Below are 22,567 nucleotides of genomic sequence, written 5' to 3'. Positions count from 1 at the left end.
TTCAAGGTTTTTCACAGGGGTTACAATATGACAGTCCCCACCCCAGTCAGGCACCAGGATAAAAGCAGGGACTTAAACAACACCCCAGTCCTTCAGCCTGAGCCAACACCCCAGTCCTTCAGCCTGAGCCATCACATGCTTTCACAATCTCCTAACCTCCCCCTAGGCCCTAAGCCAGAGCTTGGGCAGAGAAATGGAGGGACAAAGAAATTAGTTACATTGCCACCTGAGAAACCTCAGAGGGGAGGACCCAGCTTTAGCCTCCCTCCTCCCAAGTGCAAAATGTGTAAACAGTAAATGGAAAACAAAAAAAGTGCAGTCTAAGTGGCTCCCTTTCCTACTCCCCAGGGTTTGGGGGGGAAAAGAGTATAGAGGAACATAGGAGGCAAGTCTGGCTTTTGTATTGCCTGTTTGCTGAACATAATGAGTGAAGCAGGAAGGGGCCACTTTGCCCCTCCCCACAGCTCTAGGGCAGTACTTGTCCTTCATTTCCACAGCTGCCAGTGTCCCCAGAGTTTATCAGGTGAATTGGTCAGGGGTCAGTCTCCTTGAGCCTGACTTAAGGCTGGGACAGCCCCGTCTTTCTCTGTTGATTATGTGGCGCATATATATTATTTATATAAATATTTCTCTATGTACAGGAATAAGAGTGGTTTTCATGGAGGGAGGGAGGCTGGGGGCCGCAAGGCTTCACCACTGTTGTTGTCCAGTTCAGTGCTGTCACAGTCTGAGTCCTCAGGATTGGGAGGGCCCTATGAAGAAGAGGAGAAATGCAGTGAGGGGAGGTCAGCATCCCTTGGTATTACAAGTAGTTTCTTTCAAGATTCTTCACTGAGGTCTTTTTAGTCATCAGGAGCTTATTGATTTTACTGCCTCCACATTTCAGTTGCTCAGGCCATTCTCCAAGGCACCAGACTGCTAGTTTCAGGATTCCTCCCTGGCTGCAGTTTATAGCTCCCATGCAAGCCACTCCTACTAACCATACTAGGTGCTCTATACTAGAGGCCTCTCAAATTCCACCATGTGGCAAGTTGCCCTTTGGTATGGGAAGAAACAGGCTCAGATAGTGATTTGGGGGCTAAATAGCTAGCTTTCTGGCCTCTGCATTTGTCTACCCAGTAGTTCTCAAATGACCAGGCATCTGCTCCCTGTCCAGTACCTAGTTGTTTCTGTGACTCACCTGCTCCTCTCTGAGTAGGTCCTGGTGTGGGATAGGCAAGGAGCTGGGTTCAGGGCCAGAAACTACCTCTGAAGCAGGTGGGTCTAGTGGGATTTCTGAGCCCTGGGAGCACATGTCATCAGACCGCTCATCTGGCCGCTCATCAGTGTTGGTACTGCCAACTTCAGGTGTGCCGCTGGGGGAAGGTTCGCTTGCTGTGCCTTCCTCACCATCCGATGGATTCTCTGAGCTGAAGGTAGATAATGACTGGCGCATATTTAGGCCCTGAGGCCACCTATATGTTGGAGAGATGGACTACAGCTTTGGATCTGCACATTACAGCCCAGAAAGCAAAAGAATGCTGTTAACGTCCTGTAGTCCATCACTCACCTCTGGCTTGACGTCAGTTCTACTTCACTGTCCACCTCTCCTTCCTCTTCCTCTGATGAGATGCCGCGTTTCTGCAGGAGAGAGGAGTGGACTGTGGTCAAGAGTGGGAAGAGGTTATCAACGGGACCCAGGAGAAGGGAACAGTTATAAAGGGTTAAGTAGGGAATGGCTTAAGATCAAAAGCATAATATGGGAGGTGATTTGTGGACTTGGACCCCAGGGAGAACAGAGGAGAAGAGCTCAGGAACCCTCCTATACTGTACCTGGCTTCGGGTGACAGCAGCCCTGTACAGCAGTGCAGCTGGGGTCAAGTGCTGGGACCCAGCCCGGCTTCCCCGTCCCGCCGTCCCTTCCCTTCCAGTTCCCAGCAGCCCCACACCATCACCGGGCCCAACTGGTGGAGGTGGCTCCCCTTTGGCTCCCCCAGGTGAATCTGGGCTGGTGGAGCCAGGCGCTGAGCCCTCACTTGGTGGGGTGTCACCCCGGGCTGGAGGTGGTGAGCCAGGATCCCCAGCTCCTCCTGTGGCCCCTCGGGCCCGGGCTCCCAGTGCTGCTGACAGCAGATCTGGGGACGATGAAGACATCTTTCGTAGCAGAAGGTCATGGTGGAGCCCACGGAGGGCTGGAGGGCAGGCTTCCCAGGCTGAGGGTCCCCCTCCTAGCCCCCCTGGGCTTCCTGGTCCCCCAGGTTCATGGGTTGGCACAGCTGCACGAAGCCCAGGCAGGTCTCCACAGCTGCCCTTGGCACTGGCCTTGCGGTGACGGGTCTTGCCACGGCGACTCCGTCCTGGTGAGGGGGGGCCCTTAGGACACCCAGGAAGCCCCACCCCACTCAGGGCTGCATCTAGTTTAGGTAGCAAAGACTCAGTCTTGAGGATATCTGGCCTGGTGGGAGAGGGAAAGTACTTTTGAGATTAACAGATTAACCTTGAGCAGTACAAAGCACATCTCTCCCCATCTAAATACCCGTCTTCCTGGCATCCTTGACTTCTATCCCTGCCTCTCAGGCATCTCTCTTGCCATTCTTGAAACTCAGCACTTGTGAACTCTGGTCCCACCTTTTGCTGTGTGGTGACAGCTTCTGTGGAACATTCCTCTTCTTGATGAGCTTCTCCATTGTGTTCCCATGCAGGAGGCCTCGGGAAGGGTGTGACTTAAGCAGGCCTGGGCACCTCCGCTCTAAAGCTTGCTCCCTCCTAAAGACAGACACCTCAGTTGGGCATGTGATGAGAAAGGGGGACCCAGGCTCATCAGGATCTCTGAGTCAGGCACAGCCCCATGAAGACAGGGTGTGGTACATAAGGGCATGTATGGTTACCTGAGCAGCTCCCGCTCCTTGAGCTCCAGCTGCAACATCAGGGCGTTAAGTTCCATGTACAGGTTGTTGGCTCTCTCCAGCTTCCGTTCATAGTGCTCCCTGATGTCCAAGGCGTGTCTGAAACAGGCAGAAGGGTCCCCAAGTGATAAATCATCTGGTGCCATGATTTATCCCAGCTTCACAGTCCCTGCTGGCGAAGTCACTTTCCCGAACAGAGGCACACACCTGAGCTCCTCCCTCCTCCGCATCACCAGCTCCTCTTCTAGGCGGTGCAGACAGGTCCCTTCTGACTTAATTTTTTCAAAGTGCAGCTTTACCTCTTCGCGCCACTCTGCCTGTGGGTGGAGCGATGATGAGGAGTGAGGGACATCCCTTCACCCAGCAGACCTGTAGAAAGCCTCTGCAAGGTGTGTGCCCTGCTGCAAGTTGGTGTTGGAGTGAAAAAGTGGGGCACAGGACTAACCAAGACTGGGTCTCAGCCCTCCAGGAGCTAAGCTATTCTGTCCCAATCAACCCTTCTTCCCCGACTCCCCTCAAAGGGCATCATTATCTCTGAAAGGGAGTTGAGGTATTCATTTTCCTACCCACAGCACACCTGGGACTTAAAGTAAGTCTCCTGGGGTGTGGAGAGTACATCGGCCGAGGCAATGTCCAGATGCAGCAGGATCTGTCGGAATGATGGACGATTTCGTGGTTTGCTGTTCCTGGAGGGAATGGAGTTGGAAAGGAATTTCAGGGAGGACCATAAAGGAACTAGAGCATCCTTTTCCAAAGTGTGTCCTGGAGAACCCAATCCTAGGACGTATTCTGTGACAAAAGAATTCCCTGGTCAACTATCTCTAGGAAATGTTACTCTACCATTAGCATATCAAAGTCCTGCAGTATGGAAACGCGTTTAATCCTACTTTCCAACTTGTTTGCCAAAATAAACCTTTTTCTGAGTAACTCCATTAAAAGAAACACTGGGAAATGCTTAACCAAAGATTAAAAATTTTCAACCTTCCTTCAGGGTCTAGGTTCCGAACAAGGGTCCAGGGCCCTTCCCGCCTGTGTTCTAAGTCTCTCTACTGAGACTCAACTGACCGTGCTCAGCGGCTGTGCCAGTCCCTCACAGGTGCTTCACAGCAGCCCTGTCTAGCAGATACTGTTATTCCTGTTTTACAGATAAGGAAAGGGGTTCAGAGGGGTACCGCTTGCCCAAGGTCACACTAAGTTTGTCTGTCTTTGAATCTAATGCACCCCTGCAGATTACTGGTCAGTCCAACTCCTCCCTGTTCTACATTGTGGTCCTCTTGATCCACACCTTGGGAGCTCTGTCTCCGCTTCCCTGTTCGGGATTCTGGGCCTGGGTGCTAGCTAGTCATTAGCAACACCCCTTTGCTTCCCAGCTTTGCCAGGCTGTCCTCACCAGCACTGGCGAAGCAGGATTTTGAAGCCATCTGGGCAACTGGAGGGCACAGGCAGATGAAGACTGTTGCTTCCCACACCCCAGATGATGGCGGAGGAGTCTACGTCTTTGTAGGGGATCTCACCAGTCAGCAGTTCCCACAGCACCACACCAAAGGACCTGGGGATGAGGGGACATCACTTGGGAGGGGGTCCTTCCAGGGGCTCTGGTTGCTACAGACTCATCTCCGTTGAACTCAGGCCCTGGAAGCCCCCTCCCTCCTTGCTGGCCACCTATCTCCGTCCTCAGCTTGGCCCTCACCAGATGTCGACCTTCTCAGACACAGGCTCGTTGCGGATCACTTCAGGGGCCATCCAGGCTACTGTCCCTGCAAAGGACATCTTGGTGCTCTTGTCACTCAGCTCCTTGGAAGTGCCAAAATCGGAGATCTTCACCACATCGTCGTACGTGATTAGCATGCTGGTAAAGAGTGTAGTCAGCTGGGGTCTGGGCCCCTCCACACACCTCATCCAGCTGCAACAACTCTTCCTTTCTGTTTTAAATCATTTGGGACACCCAGAGGCAGGGGACTCACCACAGCCCTCCCGAGATAGGACTTTCACTTGGGAGGGGTTTCTGAGATGGCCACATGGACTTAGGACAGGGTCTGGAGCGGGAAGATGGCCACACTGATTTGGGTGGGGTCACCTGCAGGAGACCATGCACATCAGCTTCTCCCTGCTTGCTTGCTTACTCACTTGGGGGACTTGAGATCTCTATGGATAATCTTGTGCAGGTGCAGGTAGTTCATGCCACCGGCGATGCCCATGGACCAGTCAACCAGCAAGGAGGGGGTGACAGGGCGGCCAGCCCGCAGTACCTCATACAGCTGGCCCTGGGCGCAGAACTCCATGAGGATGCAATAGCAGGGAGCCTGGGTGCACACGCCCCTGGGGGCGGAACAGTAGTATGAAGGCCTCAGCCAGCCCAGCACTTGCCTGATTCACACCTGGAACCCCCATTCCCACTTGTCCCATTTGAGTGTCTCCTTTAGGAAGGGTGAGGTAGATCCCTGCTGCCCAAGTAGGTCCCGGCCCTGAACCTTACTTAAAGGTGATGATGTTGGGGTGCTTCAGCTTTCGCAGGTGCTTGATGTCGGTCTCCTTCAGGTCCCGTACCTTCTTCACGGCCACCTCCTCACCGTGAAAGCGCCCCAGGAAGACAGCACCCTGGGCGCCTGAGCCCACCCACTGCAGGTCCAGGATCTCCTCAAAGGGGACCTCCCAAAGGTCTGTGGACAGGAGGCACAGTGCCACAAGGCTGAGAGCCACACTCAGGGCCTTGTGACGGACAGGCTCAAGGGAAAGCATTGGGTTGACCAAAATGACTCAAGGAAGGCAAGGCAGAAAAGTTGCCAAAATAGGCCAAGACGACTAGATTTGGGGGGACAGGGAAGGAAATGAATGGGGGACCTAAAAAGAAGCTGGGAAGTCAGTGGCTGCGGGGTGGATAAGGGACTATAACTGGGCCCTGTGGAGAGAAAGGGACATCAGGTGACTTCGATGGGACTGTCCCACAGATCTCAGGCTCAGGCAGTCAGGGAGGGCTCGGCCTACCTTCCTGCTGCTGCTTGTGCTCTGTGGAGTAGGCTTTGCCAATCATGGTCCAGACAGGGCGCAGGCAGCCGAAGAGGCCTTCCAGGAAGCCGCTGCCGCTCTGGCACTGCAGCCGCACCTCATCTGCTCGAACTCTGGAGGCCCGACTCTCAGGGGACCCAGTGGCTCCCCCTGGGCCCCCTGCATCATGTTCGTGTAGCTGCAGGACACTGTTGGCAAAAGGCTCAGGGGGCGGCTCTCCACCTGGGGAGGGGCTGGGCCCGCCCCCACCCTGTCCACCAAGCGGCACTACATCTCGAAGTACACACTGGGTAGGCGTCAGGTCCTTCTCGGGGGTGCAGTCGGAAGTGTCTGGGTCCAGCTTGCGCATGGACGCCTCACTTAGGGTGGACACGAAACCCCCAAAGGAAGGGGAGGGTGTGCGGGTCTCATGAAGGCAGGCCATGGCCTCTGGGCCCGGTGTGGTGGTGAGCGGTGGGCCCTGTGGGAACAAATGAGGGAGGGAGTGTCAAAGCCACAGGTACACCAGCTCAGAATGATCACCTTAAATGCAGAAGCACAGGTTGGAGAGCTGGGCTCACAATAGCCCTCCTGGAAATAACACTTGTGCCTCTCCCTCCGGTACCCATCCCCCTCCAAGTTTCACCAGGGCCCATCTTAGGAAACCTGATACACAGGCTTCCTCTCAAGCATCTAGTAATAACACAAGTTTTCCTTACTCAGGTATACATGTAACATACCTGAGTGTCATTTTCAGCTAGACACAGGTAATGCCCCACTCAGGTACATACCGGTGAAATATGTCTGGGACTCAAGTATCATGGTAACAGAATAGCTCCCTTCTCCCCGTAAGATTACTGTAATTCACCTCCAGATCACAAGTTTCTTTCACTTGAGGTGCACATGCACACACACGTGTCATATAGGGTCTCTCAGATATCCACCTTTTACTTTGAGTCCTAACCTTAGGCACATGATAGTAACACACCCAGGGCTCCCTCACACTGAAGCACACAGGTGACACTGGCGGTAGTGTTACTCAGCACTCTCAGATGACATTCCTGGGCCTCCTGCATACAGGTGATGCACCTGGGCCTCACACTCGTGTACTTACACATGATACAGCCAAGGCCCTCCTAGGGACACTAAATGCAGGTGAGAGCCATCCTAAGGCACACTCAGGGTTCACATCTGGGTCTCCCTCGAGGATGCTCACAGGTACACACATGGGCCTCTCTGGGTTAAGTGAAGGTTGTAACCAGTCAGCTCCACTGTACCCCCAGCACAGTTGGAGGAAAAGGCAGAAGCATCCACTGGGGATGCAGAAGCTGTCAGGACAAGCCGGCTGCTTCATCCCGCTTGCACCTCCCATTAGTCCAGCTGCTCCCCCAGGGGTCGGTTAGAGAAGGCCCTGTCTCCTCTCCTCTTTCTCCATTGCCTGGTCCCCAGCTCCCCAAACCAAGACCCAGCTTTCTAAACAATGGAGATTTGTCCCAATTCATAGCTGGGTGCTATTGAAAAAGCAACCATTTAAAAATCTGAATTCCAGCCTTGCCTCTGCCAAGGCTTACTGGCTGCGTGACCTCAGGCAAGCTGTATTTGAGCCTCAGTTTCTCCAGCTGTACAAAGGGATAAACTAGCTATCATTCAGGCACAGCGAATTCTTCAGCCTACACCAAACTTGTCCAGAGCTTGACGACAGGAGTCATTCTGGTCTGCCAGCTTCCTCCACATCGGGTCAGTTACCAAATGCTGAGATGCCCTTACAGTAGGGTCCTTCCTGAACCCCTGCATCAGAGCCTCTAAAGCACAGCGGGAGAGGGGTGGCCGGAACCTACACACAAGAAGGGCTCACTGGATGACACAGACATGGAGATTTGGCTCCTCTGATGGTCTCAGCTCTTATAACACTTAATTGCCAGGCCTTCCAAAGACTTGTTCAGTGGGTGCGGGGTGGGCTTGCAATCTGCATATTTAACAAGCACCTCAGGAGATTCTGATTATGCCTGGCACATGTGAAATGCTCTACCCCAATGGCGTTCCAGTCTCTCTTCTCTAGTCTCACTTTACTGCCTTAATTCAGGCTTCATTAGCTGTGTCACCTGGCCTAGAGGAAGTGCCTCTTAAATGGTCTCTTAAGTTCTTCCAAGCACCCCCGCCCCCATTCTCCACCAGCCTTTGGAAGGATCTTTCTAAAACACGAATTTGCAGCTCCTCTTCTGCTTCAGACCCTTTAGTAGCCCCCACAGCTCTGGTCCAGCGGCCTCACCTCCATGCTCTGGCCCCTCCCCAGCCTCATCTTTCACTGCTGTTGGTACCCAGGCCATACAGAACTGAGCCTGCCACCAAGCTACATCAGGCTTTTGTGCCGGGGCACCTAATGAGAATGGTAACTAACTCTTACCAAAGGCTTACTACATATGATAGCCTCTGTTATAGGCGCATTAGCTCATTTAACCCTCAAAACAAAACTCAAGAAGGTAGGCATTCTGAGCCCCCATTTGACAGAGGTATTAAGTAACCTGCCTAGGGTGACTTAGCTAGAAGAGGCTCAAGCTCCGCCCCCAGGCTTGCTCTGCCTGTAAGGCGCTTCTCAAGCTCTCTCTCTTGTCCTCCAGGTCTCACTTCATCTTGGAAGTCCTCCCCGCTGCTCTGGGTTAATGTCCCTTCAGGGCTGGCATAGCCCCCTGTGCTTCCTCCAGCATGGTCTCATTATCCTGGACGCACAGGGTGGTCGGGCGTCTGGGTCCTCTGAGACCGACGATTTCGCATGGGATCCCAGGCCTTCGAACAGCACCAGGCGCACAGGCAGATGCTCAGTAAGGTGGAACCACTGCTCTATCCGCCCTGGAGGATCGTCTTAAGGCCCGCACTACACTACGTCTGCATTAGCCCCCTCACTGCTCAGAACAACCCAGTGAAGGAGGTATTATCATTGCTCCCTTTATGCTCCTGAGAAAACGGAGGCTCAGAGACTTGAAGTCACAGGTCCAGCCTCCGAATCCCCACCATATCCCACGAGATATAGGCGGCTTCAAGAGGTTGGATGTACACTGTAATGCAAATGACAAACACGCCAAGCAACGCGGCAATACACCAGAGAATTTCCTCTGGAGGACCCCAAGACTTTCGCCTGCGCCCCCCAAGCAGGGGCTTCCCATCCGAACCAATGCGAACGAAGGCCCGGGGCTCTCCGCGCTCCCGCCCAGGCAGCCGGCAATGAGGAACGCGGGACGCGGACGCCCGCTAGAAGCCCAAGGAAGGGCCATTGGAAGTAGAGAGGAAGGGGTTACGGCCCCAGCGCCCCCTCCCTCTTCCCGACCTCCTTCCCGGCCGTCACGTGGCGCGGGGTTGGGGGCGGGGCGGGGGCCCGGCGGCGGGAGGAGGGGGTCGGCGTGGGGAAGGGGAGGGGACTCAGAGGGTTGGGGGAAGCTCTGCGGAGTAACCATGACGACTGGGCCCAGGCGGCGCGTGAAGTCACCAGGACAAGATTAGCCCAGGGTCACGTGAGCGCGACGGCGGGGGTGGGGCTGCGCCTGGGCCCCGCCCCTGACCCTGGCTGGCCCATGTGCTGGTGGCCGGGATGACTGCGGGGATCGCGGGCGTGGACCCCTGAGCCCAGCAGCCAGCCGCATCTGTGCTGAGCTCCTTCCCGTACCGCCCTCGACCCCGCATGCAGACAGATCTTCAGCCGGGCGCCGAGGGGAGGGAGAGCGGTCGGTGTCGGAAAGAGATGGAACAGGGCTGAACAACACGGGGATCGTCTGTGTCCTCCCCAGTTCGTTTTCTCTTTAGAAGCTGAGCCTTGAGTAGGCACAACACCTGGCTTTTTAAAGGAATTTTTCAGCCTTCATCTCGTGTTTGGCAACTAGGAGGTTTAGGCACAGAGAGGGTGACGTGCTCGGAGACACTTGCAGCCGAGCCTCCCTCCAGTTCCCCAGGCCTCCCCAGAGGGCCCTCTGGTATCCAGGGCCAGCAACTGGGGAGAGAAGCCATTCCACCTGTTTGTCTTTTAGAGCAGTGGGAGTAGCTGAGGAAGTGGGAGATGGGACCAAGGGACGAGTAGAGCCAGGCTCAGTCCACCCCCACCCTGTTCTCAGGCTAATAACCACTCTTCCAGATTGACCTGAAGGAGTGGGGGGAAAGCTGAGGCCCCAGGGAGCTATAGTAAACCGGAGAGTCTTCTCTCCCCAAACACACCCCCCTCTCTGCTTCCTTTATCTCTGACCTGCCAGCTGTGTCCTACTGCCCCCCAGCTGGGCCTTGGTGCCAGGGCTTTGTGGGGATAGCATGGCTAGGAGCCCCTGGCCCAGACATTCGGTCACCCTGGGGGAGGGGAGCTGTCTCCCTGGACATCAATTATGCAGAGGATGGGGGAAGGGCAGGGATGTGACAGGAGGGAGGGGATATCTCCCTCAGTCATTCTGTCAACCATATTTCCCAAGTGCTTACAGTGCAGAACTCTGCTCCAGATTGGGTGAGGGGACAGAGTGGTCTCTGAGCTATACATCTTCCAAGGGAAGAGGCTCTTTGGATCCCCCGGGGGGGCCCTAATTCAGTTTCAGCCACCAGATTCTCTGCTTTGCTGGTGGTTCCCAGAGCATCCCTTCAGGAGGCTATAGGGTGGAGTGGGGGCAGGGAGTGCCCCCCTTTTATTCCTCCTCCTAGGTTCTCTTGCCTGAGATGCTGGAGGCCTGTGGCCAGGGAACCCTTTGAATTCTTTCTTGCTCCCTCCTGTTCCAACAGCAGAATCTCAACGCCACGCTGGCTGTCTGGCTGTCTTGGGAGCTTGGTCTCGAGGCCAGGCCATCTGTCTAAACCTTGGGCCCTCACACTGAGCCCTCGCCACTGGCGTGGACCTCATTTGGCCCTCAGGAAAAGGAGGAAGATTCACCTTTTCTCTCGAGGAGGGTGGGAAGGGAGTTCTTTACAGGGAAAGGAGACCCAAGACTTTGGAATGCTTGTTCCACCCCTGCAGGCTCTGAGAGCCTGAGAGGATAAAGGACTTGACCCCTCAGGCTGGGCCTGCTGGCCACTTGGCTGTGCCTTGTTTTGATTTTGCTTCTTACAGGATCAATGGTCCTGGCCCCAGGATTCTTCTCAGATGGAAAGAACTACAGCTTTGCTCAGTGCCCTCATGAGGGGGAAATGCCTTCCCCTGAGAACCTCGGGAAAACTGGAAATCACCCCTAAATCCAGGCCCCCAGCCTCACACAGGTCAAGCCCTGAGACCCCTAGCCACGACTACCTCTTATCCCAGTAGGGCGGGCAGTGAAGGGCTAGGGAGAGGGAAGCAGTACTGTTTAAGAACAAAGGGCCAGCTTTGGATTGGGAGAGATCACAGCTGGAACCTCAGTTTTGCATGTGTTAGTTTAAGGGAACCTCTCTGAGGCTCCCAACCCTCCCATCTGGAGTGAGGTGGGTTAAAGAGGGGATGCAGGAGATCTAGGAAATGCCCTGAGCACAGGGCCTGGCTCCTGGCTTCGTCTTCCTGGTTGGCTGGACACCAGGTGTTGCTTTGTGGGTTATGGAGAGGCCATCTCTTCTGACCAGAAGGGAGACTTGGTCTCCCACCTTCCACTTGCCCAGGACAAATCTCAAGTTCAGGTTCCAGGGGAACTGGGTCACAGGTGCAGTGGTGTGCTAGAGCCCCCAGTCATTCCTCTACCAGATCCTCAGTCCTTCTTCTGCAAATCCTGCCATCCCACTTCTTCTGGACTGAGGGAGAAGGCCAAATTCTCTGCACCCCGTCCTTACCCCCTGGTCTCCCTGGTCCCCGCGGCTCAGGATCACCCCTCAGCCCTACCCAATAAGGTATGAGGGGAAGCGGAGGGTAGGAGCAAGCTATGATGGCCCACAGGGTTTCCCTCCTACTCAGGACTTCAGGTGGACCTGGAGGAAGTTCAGCGTATTTTAACAAAAAGTTTCTGAGCTGGATGTGCATTTAAAAAGATGTAGAAGGAGAGATACCAAAGTGTAACGGTTTCTAGGTAGGCGGAATTGTGGGTGTTTTCATTTTCTTGTGGCTTATCCATATTTCTAATATTTCAGTAATAACTTTGAGTTGCTTTTAAAATAAGAAAGAAAAAAAGATATTTTAAATTGAAAAAGAGGAAATAAAAACTACAGAGTGCCCATCCATTCCTGTCACCTAGCTTGGGACAGTGTGCTACAGAGCGAGGGTGGATGGCCTGAGAATCAGAGAGGCTGGGGGAGGTCCTGTCTCTGCTCCTGACCAGTTGGGCGACCTGGAGTATGAGACTTCTTAACAAATCTCAGTCCCTTCATCTCTAAATGGGGACAGTGGTGCCTGTGTCACACAGTGGTAACGCACCATATGACGCGGAGGCTAAGACACAGGCTCCGGGTCAGACAGGCCTGGGTTCAAATCTTAAACTCTCACCACATACTGATTTTTTGACTTTGAACAGATTACTTAAGTTCTTTAAGTTTCAGTTTCCTCATCCCTAAAATAGAGATGATGACAACACTACGTAACTCTTGTCTTGTTAGGAGCATTACTGAGATAATCCAGATTAAGTTCTCGGCCCAGGAGTTGGCCCCCAGGAAGCTCCCTATAAACATCAGCCATGTGGACAGTTTCTAACAAGCAGTAGCAGGTTTTTTATAAGTGTGACTCCCATCCCTCTTTCCTTTTTCCTCCTCTGCAAAGCAAGAGGCAGTAGGGAGGGTACAGGTGGAAAGGGAGGTAGACAACACGAGGGATAAAAAGGAGAACAAAGAAGGAAGGAGCCAGAGGGCAAGGGCTCTTTATCCCCGATGGTCCTTACTCTCCTCTGTAGTGTCCCTGCCTCCTCGTCACCTTCCCCCAACACACACACGTGACCCTAGTCCTGCTGGGAGCCAATGAAGCAGACAGACCAGGCTCTGTGGCTAGCCCTCATGAAGCCCCTCTGTCCGCTGCTGGCATCATCTCCACACTCTCCTCCTTCTGCCCAGCAGGGACTCCTGAAGGGTTGATTCCCTAATCCCTTCTTTCTCCCCAGCCCAGGCAGGGCAGTAGGTATTAGAACAGTCCAGGCCAGCGGGTACTAGAATTTAGGGAGCTCTTTCTGGCAAAGCCAGACTCCCACATCATCACCGCCAAGGGAAGAACTGGAAAAGAGCAGTTGGTTTTTAGAGGGGCTTTGCCATCCTCAGCTGGAAGGACACCCAGGAAGTCCTGAGCCACTTCCTTCTTTAAACTTCTTGCCTCCTCTGCCCATAACTGGGTTTTATTAGGGGATGGATATTTACTTGTGCATTTTCCTGTGTGCTGGAGTTGGGGTATCACACTGTTGGTCTTCCCAGCATCACCCCAGTCCCACTGTGAGTGAAGAGATGAGTGGCAGGCTTGAGAGGGCAGACATTCTTGCCCACCCGTAAGTGTGAGACAGGAGAAAGCAGGCCCTACAGCTCAGAGGAACTTCAGTGTCTGAACAGGAGGGCCTGGGGCGCACTTGGGGCCTTCCCTTCCTGTATCCCCTCTGCTCGCCTTCCCTTGGTGTGACCCTCTGGCTGAAAATCAGGGCGCCCAGAGCCATGGAGTCCATCCTGTGAGTTGGAAGGGAAATGGTGTTTAGAGGAAGGCACTGACTGTGGCACAGAAGGACTCCGGGCGGGGAGAGACCTCCTCATGTGCACTTGCTTTGGTTGAGGGCCACTCACTAACTCCTACCAAGAGGGAGCGCGGCACGGAGCTAAAAGTCAGGACTCCTCCCTCAGTTCTAAGAGACACCCCACTCTTTCCTTCTACTGTCTATAGAGCCTCTGATCCCTTCTCTTCCCTCCCCTGAGCCAAGGCCATGCTTAACAGGAGACTTAACTCTAGGGATAGGATTCTTAACTTATTTTTAAGCCAAGGAGTTTGAGGAGTATGTGGGGAAAAGGGAGGAGGTCCAGGAAAGGCCTGGCCTGGGGAAATGGGTTAGGGGAGCCAGAGGAGATGGAGAGAGAGAGGGGGAGAAAACCACATATGAATGGTGGAGGTGGGGGATGCAACAGCTGGATGGAGAAGGTGAATGCCACAGCTGGAGAGGATTGGGGGCATCACAGCGGGAAGGGGGGGACCATCACCTGGATATCCCAGAACAGGTGCTCTAGGCCTATAATCCTCAGGGGAGTGTGTGTGTGTGGGGGGGGCAGGTTGAGGGGAACGGTGCACACATCAGGCCTTGTCCTTCCTTTCCTTCCCTCAGGGGCCAAAACTCTTCCTCCTCCTTCCCTCTCCCCCTTCTTGAGGATGAGTGGGAGGAGAGGAGGGTGTTCTCTTGCCCGCTGTCCTTTAGGTCTGTCCCCCAATCACCCCCCAACCCCCACCCCATACAGTCCTTCCCAGCTCTGGAGGCCCTTCGCCTCCAAGCTGGGCCGCGGCGTCCCTAGGCTCCGTTCCCCTCCTTCCCATCCCCACAGACGTCGGGTCCAGGTCCCCAGTTCCTCTATCCCCACAGCCTCAGCATCCCCGCGCCACGCTCCCTCACCCTGCCACATCTGCATCCCGACCCTCCCTCCGCACCCGGATCCCAGGACCCGGACCCATCCCTGCCCCCCACCCCCCCCAACTCGGCCCGGCTCTCACCTCGGGGGCTCCGCGGCCGCAGCACAAAAGGCGGCGCTGCTGCAGCTCGGCTCCGGATGCTGCTCCCGCCTCCTCCTCCTTCTCCTCCTCCTTTCCTCCTCCCCCCGCTGCCCTCGACCGGACCCGGGGCGCTGTCACGGGCGATGCTCGCGCGGTGTCCGGGCGCACGGGTGTCAGCCCCAGCTTTCTCCCCCCACCCCCCGACCCCTAGCCCCGTCCTCACTCGGCTTGAACTCCCGCTCCTTCCAAGGCCCCCGCCCCTGGCCCCCCGGGACGGACACGCCCTGAGCGGGGGATGCTGCGCTGGAGCCGCCGGCCTCTTAAAGGAGCCCGCTGCTGCCATCCGGCGCGCTCCAGGCTCGTCCCTCGCCCGTCTGGGTCTCTCACCGCCCTGCTGGCGGTGTCCTATGGCAGTCCCACCTCAGGCCTTATGCTGATTCCATAGGAGCCCCCTATGACCGGTCTTATAAACTCCCTTCTTTACCCTGAGACAGCAGCCCCTCAGATGGGAACCCCCAGCGCTCTAGCATTGTTCCCCCGTCATACCGACGTTGCCAGCTTTCTTTCCTCTAATTGTTACCACTCCAGTTCCATCCAGTTGGGATCCACTCAGCTCAATACCCCGTCGCCCTCCAATGTTCTTGGATGACCCCTCGTTATCATCCCAAGATTCCTCTGGACCTCCACCCCCCGCCTCAGAGCAAGCCATCTCTTCCCTGACCCACTCTCGGAACACTCATTAGAATCAGACATTTTTCATGATCTCTCTCTTTCCAAGGTCACAAGATTTTCCCTACATCTTTCAGCCCAGTGGCTGTGAGACTTTGGCGAGGAGGGACTGGAGCTCTGGGATCCAAAAATACGCGTTCTGCTCTGCACTCAGATTAGTCGATTAGTCTTAAAAGAACAGAACTCTCTCTTTAACTGAGAGACCCAAGACCCACGGCAGAAGGAATGAGACCACCACGTCCCTTAGTCCTTCTAACCCTGTCGTCCCACTACAGCCCAATTCTCAGCTCCCAGAGGGGGTCTCCTGGCCAGCTACAGAAAAGTTCACTAGGCTTTAGAAAAGAATCGGAAACCCCAGAGGCTGCGGGGCAGAATTAAGGAGAAGGGAGGTGAAGGACAACCTAGGAAAAGGAAGCAGGTTCTGTAAGACTAAGGCCCGGGGTCAGGCGCTTAGGCCGAAGGCTGAGCGGGAACTGAGACGGACTTGAAGGTACAAGTGCCCTACCGCTCTGAGGGGCAGAGAACAATCCCCTCCAGCGTCCAGTTAAGGCCCACCCTCCCAGACTGGAGGAGCCAGGAACCGACAGCAGCCTGGTCCCTGGACCAATCACAACCTTTTCTCAAAAAAGAGGCGGAGCCAAGGGGGCTGACTCTCCATTGTCCCCTCGCCCCTAGGTGAGGTAACGAATCGCAATCCACCTAGAACAAGCAAGCGCAATCGGAATAACCAATCACGCTGTGAAGCTTCTCGTGCATGCTTGACCCTGCCCCTCCAGCTGCGACAAAGATGGCGCGCGAGCTCTTGGGTTCTGTAGTTTTCTCGGGATTCGAAGGCCCTGGGGCTCGAGTTAGCCCTTACCGCCCCGCCCCCGGCCGCTTCCACTCCGCTAGTACGCATGCCCAAAGCCCCCGTCCAGGGGAGAAGAGACACGAAAGGCAGGAGGCGGGACGATATGAAAAGAAAAAAAAAGCCAACAAAAAACCACCCTCAGCTCGGGAAGCGACAGTGGAAGGGTCCGCTCCTCCCAGAAGGCGGTGCTGCCTGCTAGGGCGAACCACGCGGAGGGTTGTGGGGCGGATAGCGTCCCTCCTGATGGAGACTCATGGAGTCGGGTGGGCGGGGGACTCCATATCCCAGCATGCCTCGCGGCGGGCCCGACCGGCCGCGACTCCGGGCTTGGCCCCGGCCCTAGCTCGTCGGCGGTGTATCGGGGCGCGTGAAGGCTGCAGTCACGGTGGCGCCCGCGGGGACGGAGGAGGGAATGAGTGAAGAGGAGCACGGCTCCGGCACTACCACGGGCTGCGGGCTGCCCAGGTGAGCCGCCTCATACCGATCCCTGTAGGGCTGGGAGCGTGGTGCGGTGCGGAGGGGGTAGCGGCGCGGCCCCAGCATGCACCTGGCCTGAGGGTTGTTCCCGGCAAGCACTGGGGTAGTGGGCCGTGGTTCCCGGCATGCATCCCGGCTGTGGTCACTGCCTCCAGCTCTAAATAGTTTGGGGTTGGCCCGGTTCCCAGACTGTACTGGGGCCACAGGGCTTTATGCCCCCGACATTCAGTGCATTTGGTGGGTACTGGGTTCCTGGCCTGCACTGTGTCAGGGGACATGCACTTTCACCCTGCACTGGGGCACAGGATCCCCGCCTTAACTGAGACAGGAACAGTGCGTTCCCGCTTGCCCTGGGGCAGTGGGCTCTGCTTTCCCAGCCTGCACCTCTGCTCCACACTGAACCCAGCCAATGGCTGCTGTATTGCCTGGGGTCCCCTGGACCCTGTGTCCCCCATAATGTGCCTGGGTCTGATGTGGCAGTGCTTGGCCAGGTGGGTGCAGAGAGGAGAGGTGTGATGACGGTCTGTGCCCCTCCCCCCAGTATAGAGCAAATGCTGGCAGCCAACCCGGGCAAGACCCCGATCAGCCTTCTGCAGGAGTATGGGACCAGAATAGGGAAGACGCCCGTGTACGACCTTCTCAAAGCCGAGGGCCAAGCCCACCAGCCTAATTTCACCTTCCGGGTCACCGTTGGCGACACCAGCTGCACTGGTGAGGAAGGCTTGGGCAACCTGGCTGGGGTGTGCATTCACAGGGCCCCGTTGGCTTTATTTCTGGGAGTCTCTTCACAGTCCACTTCTCCAAGGCCAGTGAGGGAAGGAGAGATTTCAGGGGAAAAGCCACTGAGTGGATTGGGAGAACAGGTCTGTTAGGAGGTGGGTAGGACTTGGGAGAGTTAGAGAAGCAAGCAGGACTGCCACAGTGGTCTGGTGGATCGTCATCATCCTAGAGGAAAAAGTAAGAGGAGATAAACTGACATCTCAGCAAAGTGTTTGGGGACGTGAGTGCCCGCTGTGCTCTCTGTTCCAGGTGCTCTGTTTCAAATTCCTCTTAAATCTTAGACCTCAGTCTAATCCAGTGAGGTAGGGGTAGTATCCTCATGTTGAATGTGAGGAAACTGAGGTTCAGAGAGATTCATTGACTGGTGCAAGGTCACATGCCTAGTAAGTGGCAGAGCCAGGCTTTGACTGTAGAGCCTGCTTTTTCTACTTTTCCAGCCATCTCTATTTATTGAGAGGAAAGAAAGTGCTGGCCAGAGGAAAGTGAGACAGAGAAAGAATCTCCACCCACGGTGTCTGAGTTCAGGAGCAGTTCTGCCTGGCATGGCTTGATTTGGGGAGCTCATGGAAAGATAAGGGCCTTTCCTTCCAGTCTTGGACAGGGGGAGGTTGGTGAGAGGGGGCTTGGTTGACTCCCTCTGGCTGTGAAGAGAGAGGCTGTGGGATGCTGGTTTCTCTTCCATCGTTCCAGTGACCTCCAGTATTGCCCACACCCCCTCTCTCAGGTCAGGGCCCCAGCAAGAAGGCAGCCAAGCACAAGGCAGCTGAGGTGGCCCTCAAACACCTCAAAGGAGGGAGCATGCTGGAGCCGGCCCTGGAGGACAGCAGGTGAGGGAGGAGGAGCCGAGGCATCCTAGAGGCCCTGCCAGGAGCCCAGGCCCCTGCGCCAGCCCCTCCGCCCGATAGGCCTGGCCTGGTGACACTTAGCCACCTTGACCTGGCCTTTTCCTGCGAGTTTCCTCTGGAACCGAGCAGGATGCTTCCAGGGCTCCTGTTGCTGTGAAGGGTTCTGGGGGGAATGGCCAGCCCCACCGAGGGGTCATGGCTGTGGTTTGGGGCCCAGGCTAGGGAGGGAGAGGGGCGGAGGCTGAGGCTGGAAGGAGTTGCTGCTCAACATGCCTCCTCTTTCTTAGCAAGCTGTCCCTCCCTCTTCCACACTCAGGTCGGGAGTTTGTTGCTCCCATGGTTCTTGGGTAGGAAGAGACCCTCCTCCCCCTGTTTCTCAGTCTCTTTGATCTGGTGTTGGCAGCAAAGGATCCCAGGAGCAAGAACTGGTGGTTGAACTTCCCTGGCTCTTTGGCTCGAGTGGGAAGGAATTTTCTTAGGGGATGGGCAGGTCAGGAGGACCTGGGAGCCCTGCCCCTTGTGCCCCCTCCTCATGGGTGTGAATCAAAGGCCCCCTTCCCCTCGGGAAGTTCTTTTTCTCCCCTAGACTCTTCACTGCCTGAGGACGTTCCGGTTTTAACGGCTGCAGCAGCTGCTACTCCTGTTCCGTCTGCTGTCCCAACCAGGTATCTTGTGTTTCCTGACTGCCTGAGGCGGGGAGGAAGGGCTCCTGGCTCCTGGCTCCTGGCCCCTGGCCCCCAGTCCTTGGACCCAGGCAGGTCAGGCATGAGGAAGTCTGAGAGTAAACAGGGGATGGACTAGCTGGGGACCAGAGTTTGAAGAATTTGCACCAGCTGGTAAGCTCTTGGGACAGGAAGTAATTGATGACTTTTAAATAGCCATGTGGATGATGTTTGACCATGTTTAAAGGTCTTGCAGGCCCCATTTTCTTCTGAGCTGGCCACATGATGGTCCTGTGTGTGAGTCCCACCAGGTGCTTCAGGGACTGGATATACAGCCCCTCTCCCACTGTCCTGGGGAGGTGATGATCACATGTTCCAGAACATTGAAATGGGCCTGGGACCTGGAGGAGACCTCACTTGCGTGGGATGGGGAAGGAAGCAGGCTGGACGTTTGGACAGACAGCTGCCTACCTGGCGGGGCGTAGGGAGATGGTAGTTGGGGAAACCAAAGCAGAGCTGAGGACTCATGCGCAGCCACAGAAGGAAGCAGCCCCGTCAGCTTCGGCCCTGGGCCCTTCTTCCTTCAGGAGCCCCCCCATGGAGGTGCAGCCCCCTGTCTCCCCTCAGCAATCTGAGTGCAACCCCGTTGGCGCTCTGCAGGTGTGCCCCCATCCTCATTTCCATGCATGTCTGTCTTCCCTTGAACCAGGGGCCGTGAGGGAACGTTATGTGGGGCGGTTACCCTGTTCTGTAGGCTTTTTCCACCCCGCTTTATTCCTGCTCTTCCCTGAGGCTCCTAGAGTAGGAGGGAGAGGATGTGAGGTGTCTTTTCTCACTCAGCCTTGTGCCCCCTTGTTTCTCCCTTCCAAGGAGCTGGTGGTACAGAAAGGCTGGCGGTTGCCTGAGTACACAGTGACCCAGGAGTCTGGGCCAGCCCACCGCAAAGAGTTTACCATGACCTGCCGAGTGGAGCGTTTCATTGAGATTGGTAACTGGGCAGAGTGGAGTTCTCACAGCTACTAACCCCCAGCCAGGGGCAGCTCCTAGCCTCTCTCTGCTACAGCCCCACTCTCCTGGCATCTCAGCCCTGGGCTCGGTTCCTTCCTCCTAGCTTCTTCCTTGCACCCTATCTTTCCCCCTCTTTTCTGGCCCACCGTGTTCTCAGGTGCATGGCAGGTCTTGAGCTCCCCTTTCGAATCCTCTGACATCCCCTGAGGGGACCCTCACCCCAAGTTTGAGCTGGGTGGAAAGTTTGAGCTAGGTCTGTTGGGAATCATAATCCAGCAGCCCTCTCCCCACACACAGGCAGTGGCACTTCCAAAAAGCTGGCAAAGCGTAACGCAGCAGCCAAAATGCTGCTTCGAGTGCACACGGTGCCTCTGGATGCCCGGGACGGGAATGAGGCCGAGCCTGATGATGACCACTTCTCTATCGTGAGTGGCTTGTGGCCCAGGGCAGGGCACTGGGGACTCAGGTCTGTGACTCAAGAGTAAGCCTCTCTGTGTCCCAGGCCTGCTTCTGCCCATTTTCCTACCAGACCCGGGGCTCCTTGGGCCCCCTCTCAGCCTCAGCTGTAGGCCCGCCTGGTGAGTGCTGTGGGGGAGCTGGCCCAGGGCAGGGGCCTTGTAGGCTTCTGTTACTGGGACGGGGAAGGCTCCCCGGCCATCTGGTCCAGGGCTAGTAGTTAGAGGAGGCCATGCAGGGATTGGCTGGGGGGAGGCAAGCTGGAGGCAGCCTTCTTGGGCTTCTCTCCTCATAGACAGTGCATGTCTATTAAATGCTCCTGGCTGCACAGCACATTTCTCACTGTCCCTGTCTCATCAGGGTGTGGGCTCCCGCCTGGATGGACTTCGGAACCGGGGCCCGGGCTGCACCTGGGATTCTCTGCGAAATTCGGTGGGAGAGAAGATCCTGTCCCTCCGCAGCTGCTCCCTGGGCTCCTTAGGTGCTCTGGGCCCTGCCTGCTGCGGTGTCCTCAGTGAGCTCTCTGAGGAGCAGGCCTTCCATGTCAGCTACCTGGATATTGGTATGGCTAGTTGGGGGGCCGCGGGATGGTGGGGACTGGACCAGAGCAAGTACAGATGGGTATAAGGGGGTCAGGGAGGGTGTAATGACATGGATTCACCCCTCCTGGTGCTGCCTTTCCACCCAACACTGCCTCCCTCCTCTCTCTCGGTCTCCAGAGGAGTTGAGCCTGAGCGGGCTCTGCCAGTGCCTGGTGGAGCTGTCCACACAGCCGGCCACTGTGTGTCATGGCTCTGCAACCACCAGGGAGGCAGCCCGTGGCGAGGCTGCTCGCCGTGCCCTGCAGTACCTCAAGATCATGGCGGGCAGCAAGTAAAGCCCCGCTGGACTCATGGACGTGCACCGTTGCTCCCTGCTCTTCCTGCCCTGGCCCAGCCCACGCGTCTGCCCAGCTCTGGTACCCCCTGGGGGTGCCATCTCTACCTCTGACACAGACTGCTTGCCGGCAGGCTGAGGAGGGCCAGGAGCCAGGGACCACAGGGCCTCAGCTGGCCCAGGATCCATCCTCCTGTGTTGGTGATGACAAGGGAGAGTGAAATGGGGGGCTCTCCCCTAGAGCCCATAATAAATGTGCTGCTCCTTGGATTCTTAAACTCTGCTCTTTCTGTTTCCCTGAGTAGTGCTGATGGCAGAGGAGGCTAGCACTACGTCACCTCCCTCGTGTGCTTCCCCCCTGTTACCCACGTGTCCCCATGTTTGCCTTTCTGGTGGCAGGAGGCTGGGTGCGGTGACTTCCAGGAACCCCATCAGGAGAGTTTGGTTTGGTGGAGATGGTGGGGGCTGTGGTTCTTGCCCTGGGGCTCCCTCCCGGCCCTTTCAAGTCTCATACAGACACAGACACATGGATTCAGAAGCCAGGCAGCTTTATTTGGGGGGACACATGGCACTTGTGGAGTGGGCTTCACATGGGCATATATCAAGGAATGACATGTCGTTTCTTCCCAAAGCGTTGAGGGGCGGCCAGGCTCCAGAACAGGGAGTTCAGCCCCTCCCCCTCTCGGGGCCTCAGCCTTCCGCTGCTCCAGGAGCCCCGGGTGTTTCTGCCAAACCTTAGGAGAGACCCAACCCCAGCTGTAGGTCCTTCCAGTGCTTCCCTTCTCTAGCCCCCTCCCTTTCTGGCCCCTGCCTTTTCTGTCTCCAGCCCCTGCCTTGCCCCTGTCCCTCTCAGACTCACCTCTGGGGCTGAAACAGGAAGGCTGGGCTCCAGTCGGGTCTCTGTGTGGCCTGGGGCAGGGAGCGCAAGTGTGGCCCCGGGGTCCGGGCGTCCTGCGGTGGGTGGGGTTCGTTGTCTTCCTCCTGTGGGACGGGCATTCGGGAAGGAAGATGGGCAAAGGCCTTGGGCATTTAGGTCACAAGGGGAAGGGGGCAGCTTCCTGGGGCAATTAGTAGGAGGCTGAGGAGCCATTTCTTCAGATGAAAGGACCCAATGAAGACCCTGGCAGCCAGAGAGAATATCTGAACCTAGAGCATGAGTCTCAAGCTGAGGTAGAGGAAAATGGTGACATGGGGATGAAGGTGCTAACTTACCTCGAAGATCTGTTCTGTTTCATCCTGGCCCCCTGGTCCTTCAGCGAGGCCCCCGTCTGTCACTAACAGCAGCACCACCAGCAACACTGCCGCCCGCCTGGAATCCATGCTGCCATCTGCCTTCCTACAGGCACATCCACCTCTTATACCTGCTGTCGCCTGTCCCCTATCCCCACAGCAGCCTGAGGGGGAATCTAGAGCAGGCAGTGGAAACGCACGGCTCC

General features: G+C 56.2%; 3 protein-coding genes across 6 annotated transcripts; 1 reads left to right on the top strand and 2 right to left on the bottom strand.

Moving 5' to 3' along the window:
* Positions 1 to 123: 123 nt before the first annotated feature.
* MAP3K12 (mitogen-activated protein kinase kinase kinase 12) lies at positions 124 to 14,572 on the bottom strand. 2 transcript variants are annotated; one of them, XM_058558101.1, is made up of 14 exons: positions 14,449 to 14,572; positions 5,871 to 6,351; positions 5,362 to 5,545; positions 5,013 to 5,204; positions 4,576 to 4,734; positions 4,276 to 4,434; positions 3,463 to 3,571; positions 3,093 to 3,202; positions 2,868 to 2,984; positions 2,608 to 2,745; positions 1,813 to 2,434; positions 1,550 to 1,620; positions 1,181 to 1,454; positions 124 to 752 (listed from the first exon to the last, which is right to left on the bottom strand). In XM_058558101.1, the coding sequence occupies exons 2-14, from the start codon at positions 6,313 to 6,315 to the stop codon at positions 657 to 659; spliced, it is 2,676 nt and encodes an 891-aa protein (XP_058414084.1). In that variant the 5' UTR covers positions 6,316 to 6,351; positions 14,449 to 14,572; the 3' UTR covers positions 124 to 656. The 2 variants fall into 2 exon arrangements, with proteins under 2 accessions (XP_058414084.1, XP_058414083.1); XM_058558100.1 differs by lacking the exon at positions 14,449 to 14,572 and adding an exon at positions 6,985 to 7,192.
* A 1,560-nt stretch (positions 14,573 to 16,132) lies between these two features.
* Positions 16,133 to 21,409, top strand: TARBP2 (TARBP2 subunit of RISC loading complex). Of its 3 annotated transcripts, none has more exons than XM_058558095.1 (9): positions 16,138 to 16,492; positions 17,046 to 17,215; positions 18,009 to 18,111; positions 18,699 to 18,794; positions 19,379 to 19,451; positions 19,662 to 19,779; positions 20,097 to 20,224; positions 20,616 to 20,817; positions 20,975 to 21,409. In XM_058558095.1, the coding sequence occupies exons 1-9, from the start codon at positions 16,440 to 16,442 to the stop codon at positions 21,130 to 21,132; spliced, it is 1,101 nt and encodes a 366-aa protein (XP_058414078.1). In that variant the 5' UTR covers positions 16,138 to 16,439; the 3' UTR covers positions 21,133 to 21,409. The 3 variants fall into 3 exon arrangements, with proteins under 3 accessions (XP_058414080.1, XP_058414078.1, XP_058414079.1); XM_058558096.1 differs by lacking the exon at positions 16,138 to 16,492 and adding an exon at positions 16,523 to 16,741; XM_058558097.1 differs by lacking the exon at positions 18,009 to 18,111 and having other exon boundaries at positions 16,133 to 16,492; positions 18,716 to 18,794.
* Positions 21,410 to 21,665: 256 nt separating this feature from the next.
* Positions 21,666 to 22,567, bottom strand: NPFF (neuropeptide FF-amide peptide precursor). The gene is made up of 3 exons (XM_058558099.1): positions 22,344 to 22,567; positions 21,991 to 22,112; positions 21,666 to 21,865 (listed from the first exon to the last, which is right to left on the bottom strand). The coding sequence occupies exons 1-3, from the start codon at positions 22,449 to 22,451 to the stop codon at positions 21,733 to 21,735; spliced, it is 363 nt and encodes a 120-aa protein (XP_058414082.1). The 5' UTR covers positions 22,452 to 22,567; the 3' UTR covers positions 21,666 to 21,732.

This window comes from Diceros bicornis, chromosome 17, assembly GCF_020826845.1.
Source record: "Diceros bicornis minor isolate mBicDic1 chromosome 17, mDicBic1.mat.cur, whole genome shotgun sequence".
NCBI classification, from domain to species: Eukaryota; Metazoa; Chordata; class Mammalia; order Perissodactyla; family Rhinocerotidae; genus Diceros; species Diceros bicornis.
Note: the sequence above shows the minus strand (reverse complement) of the source record. Positions and strands in the feature narration are given on the sequence as shown.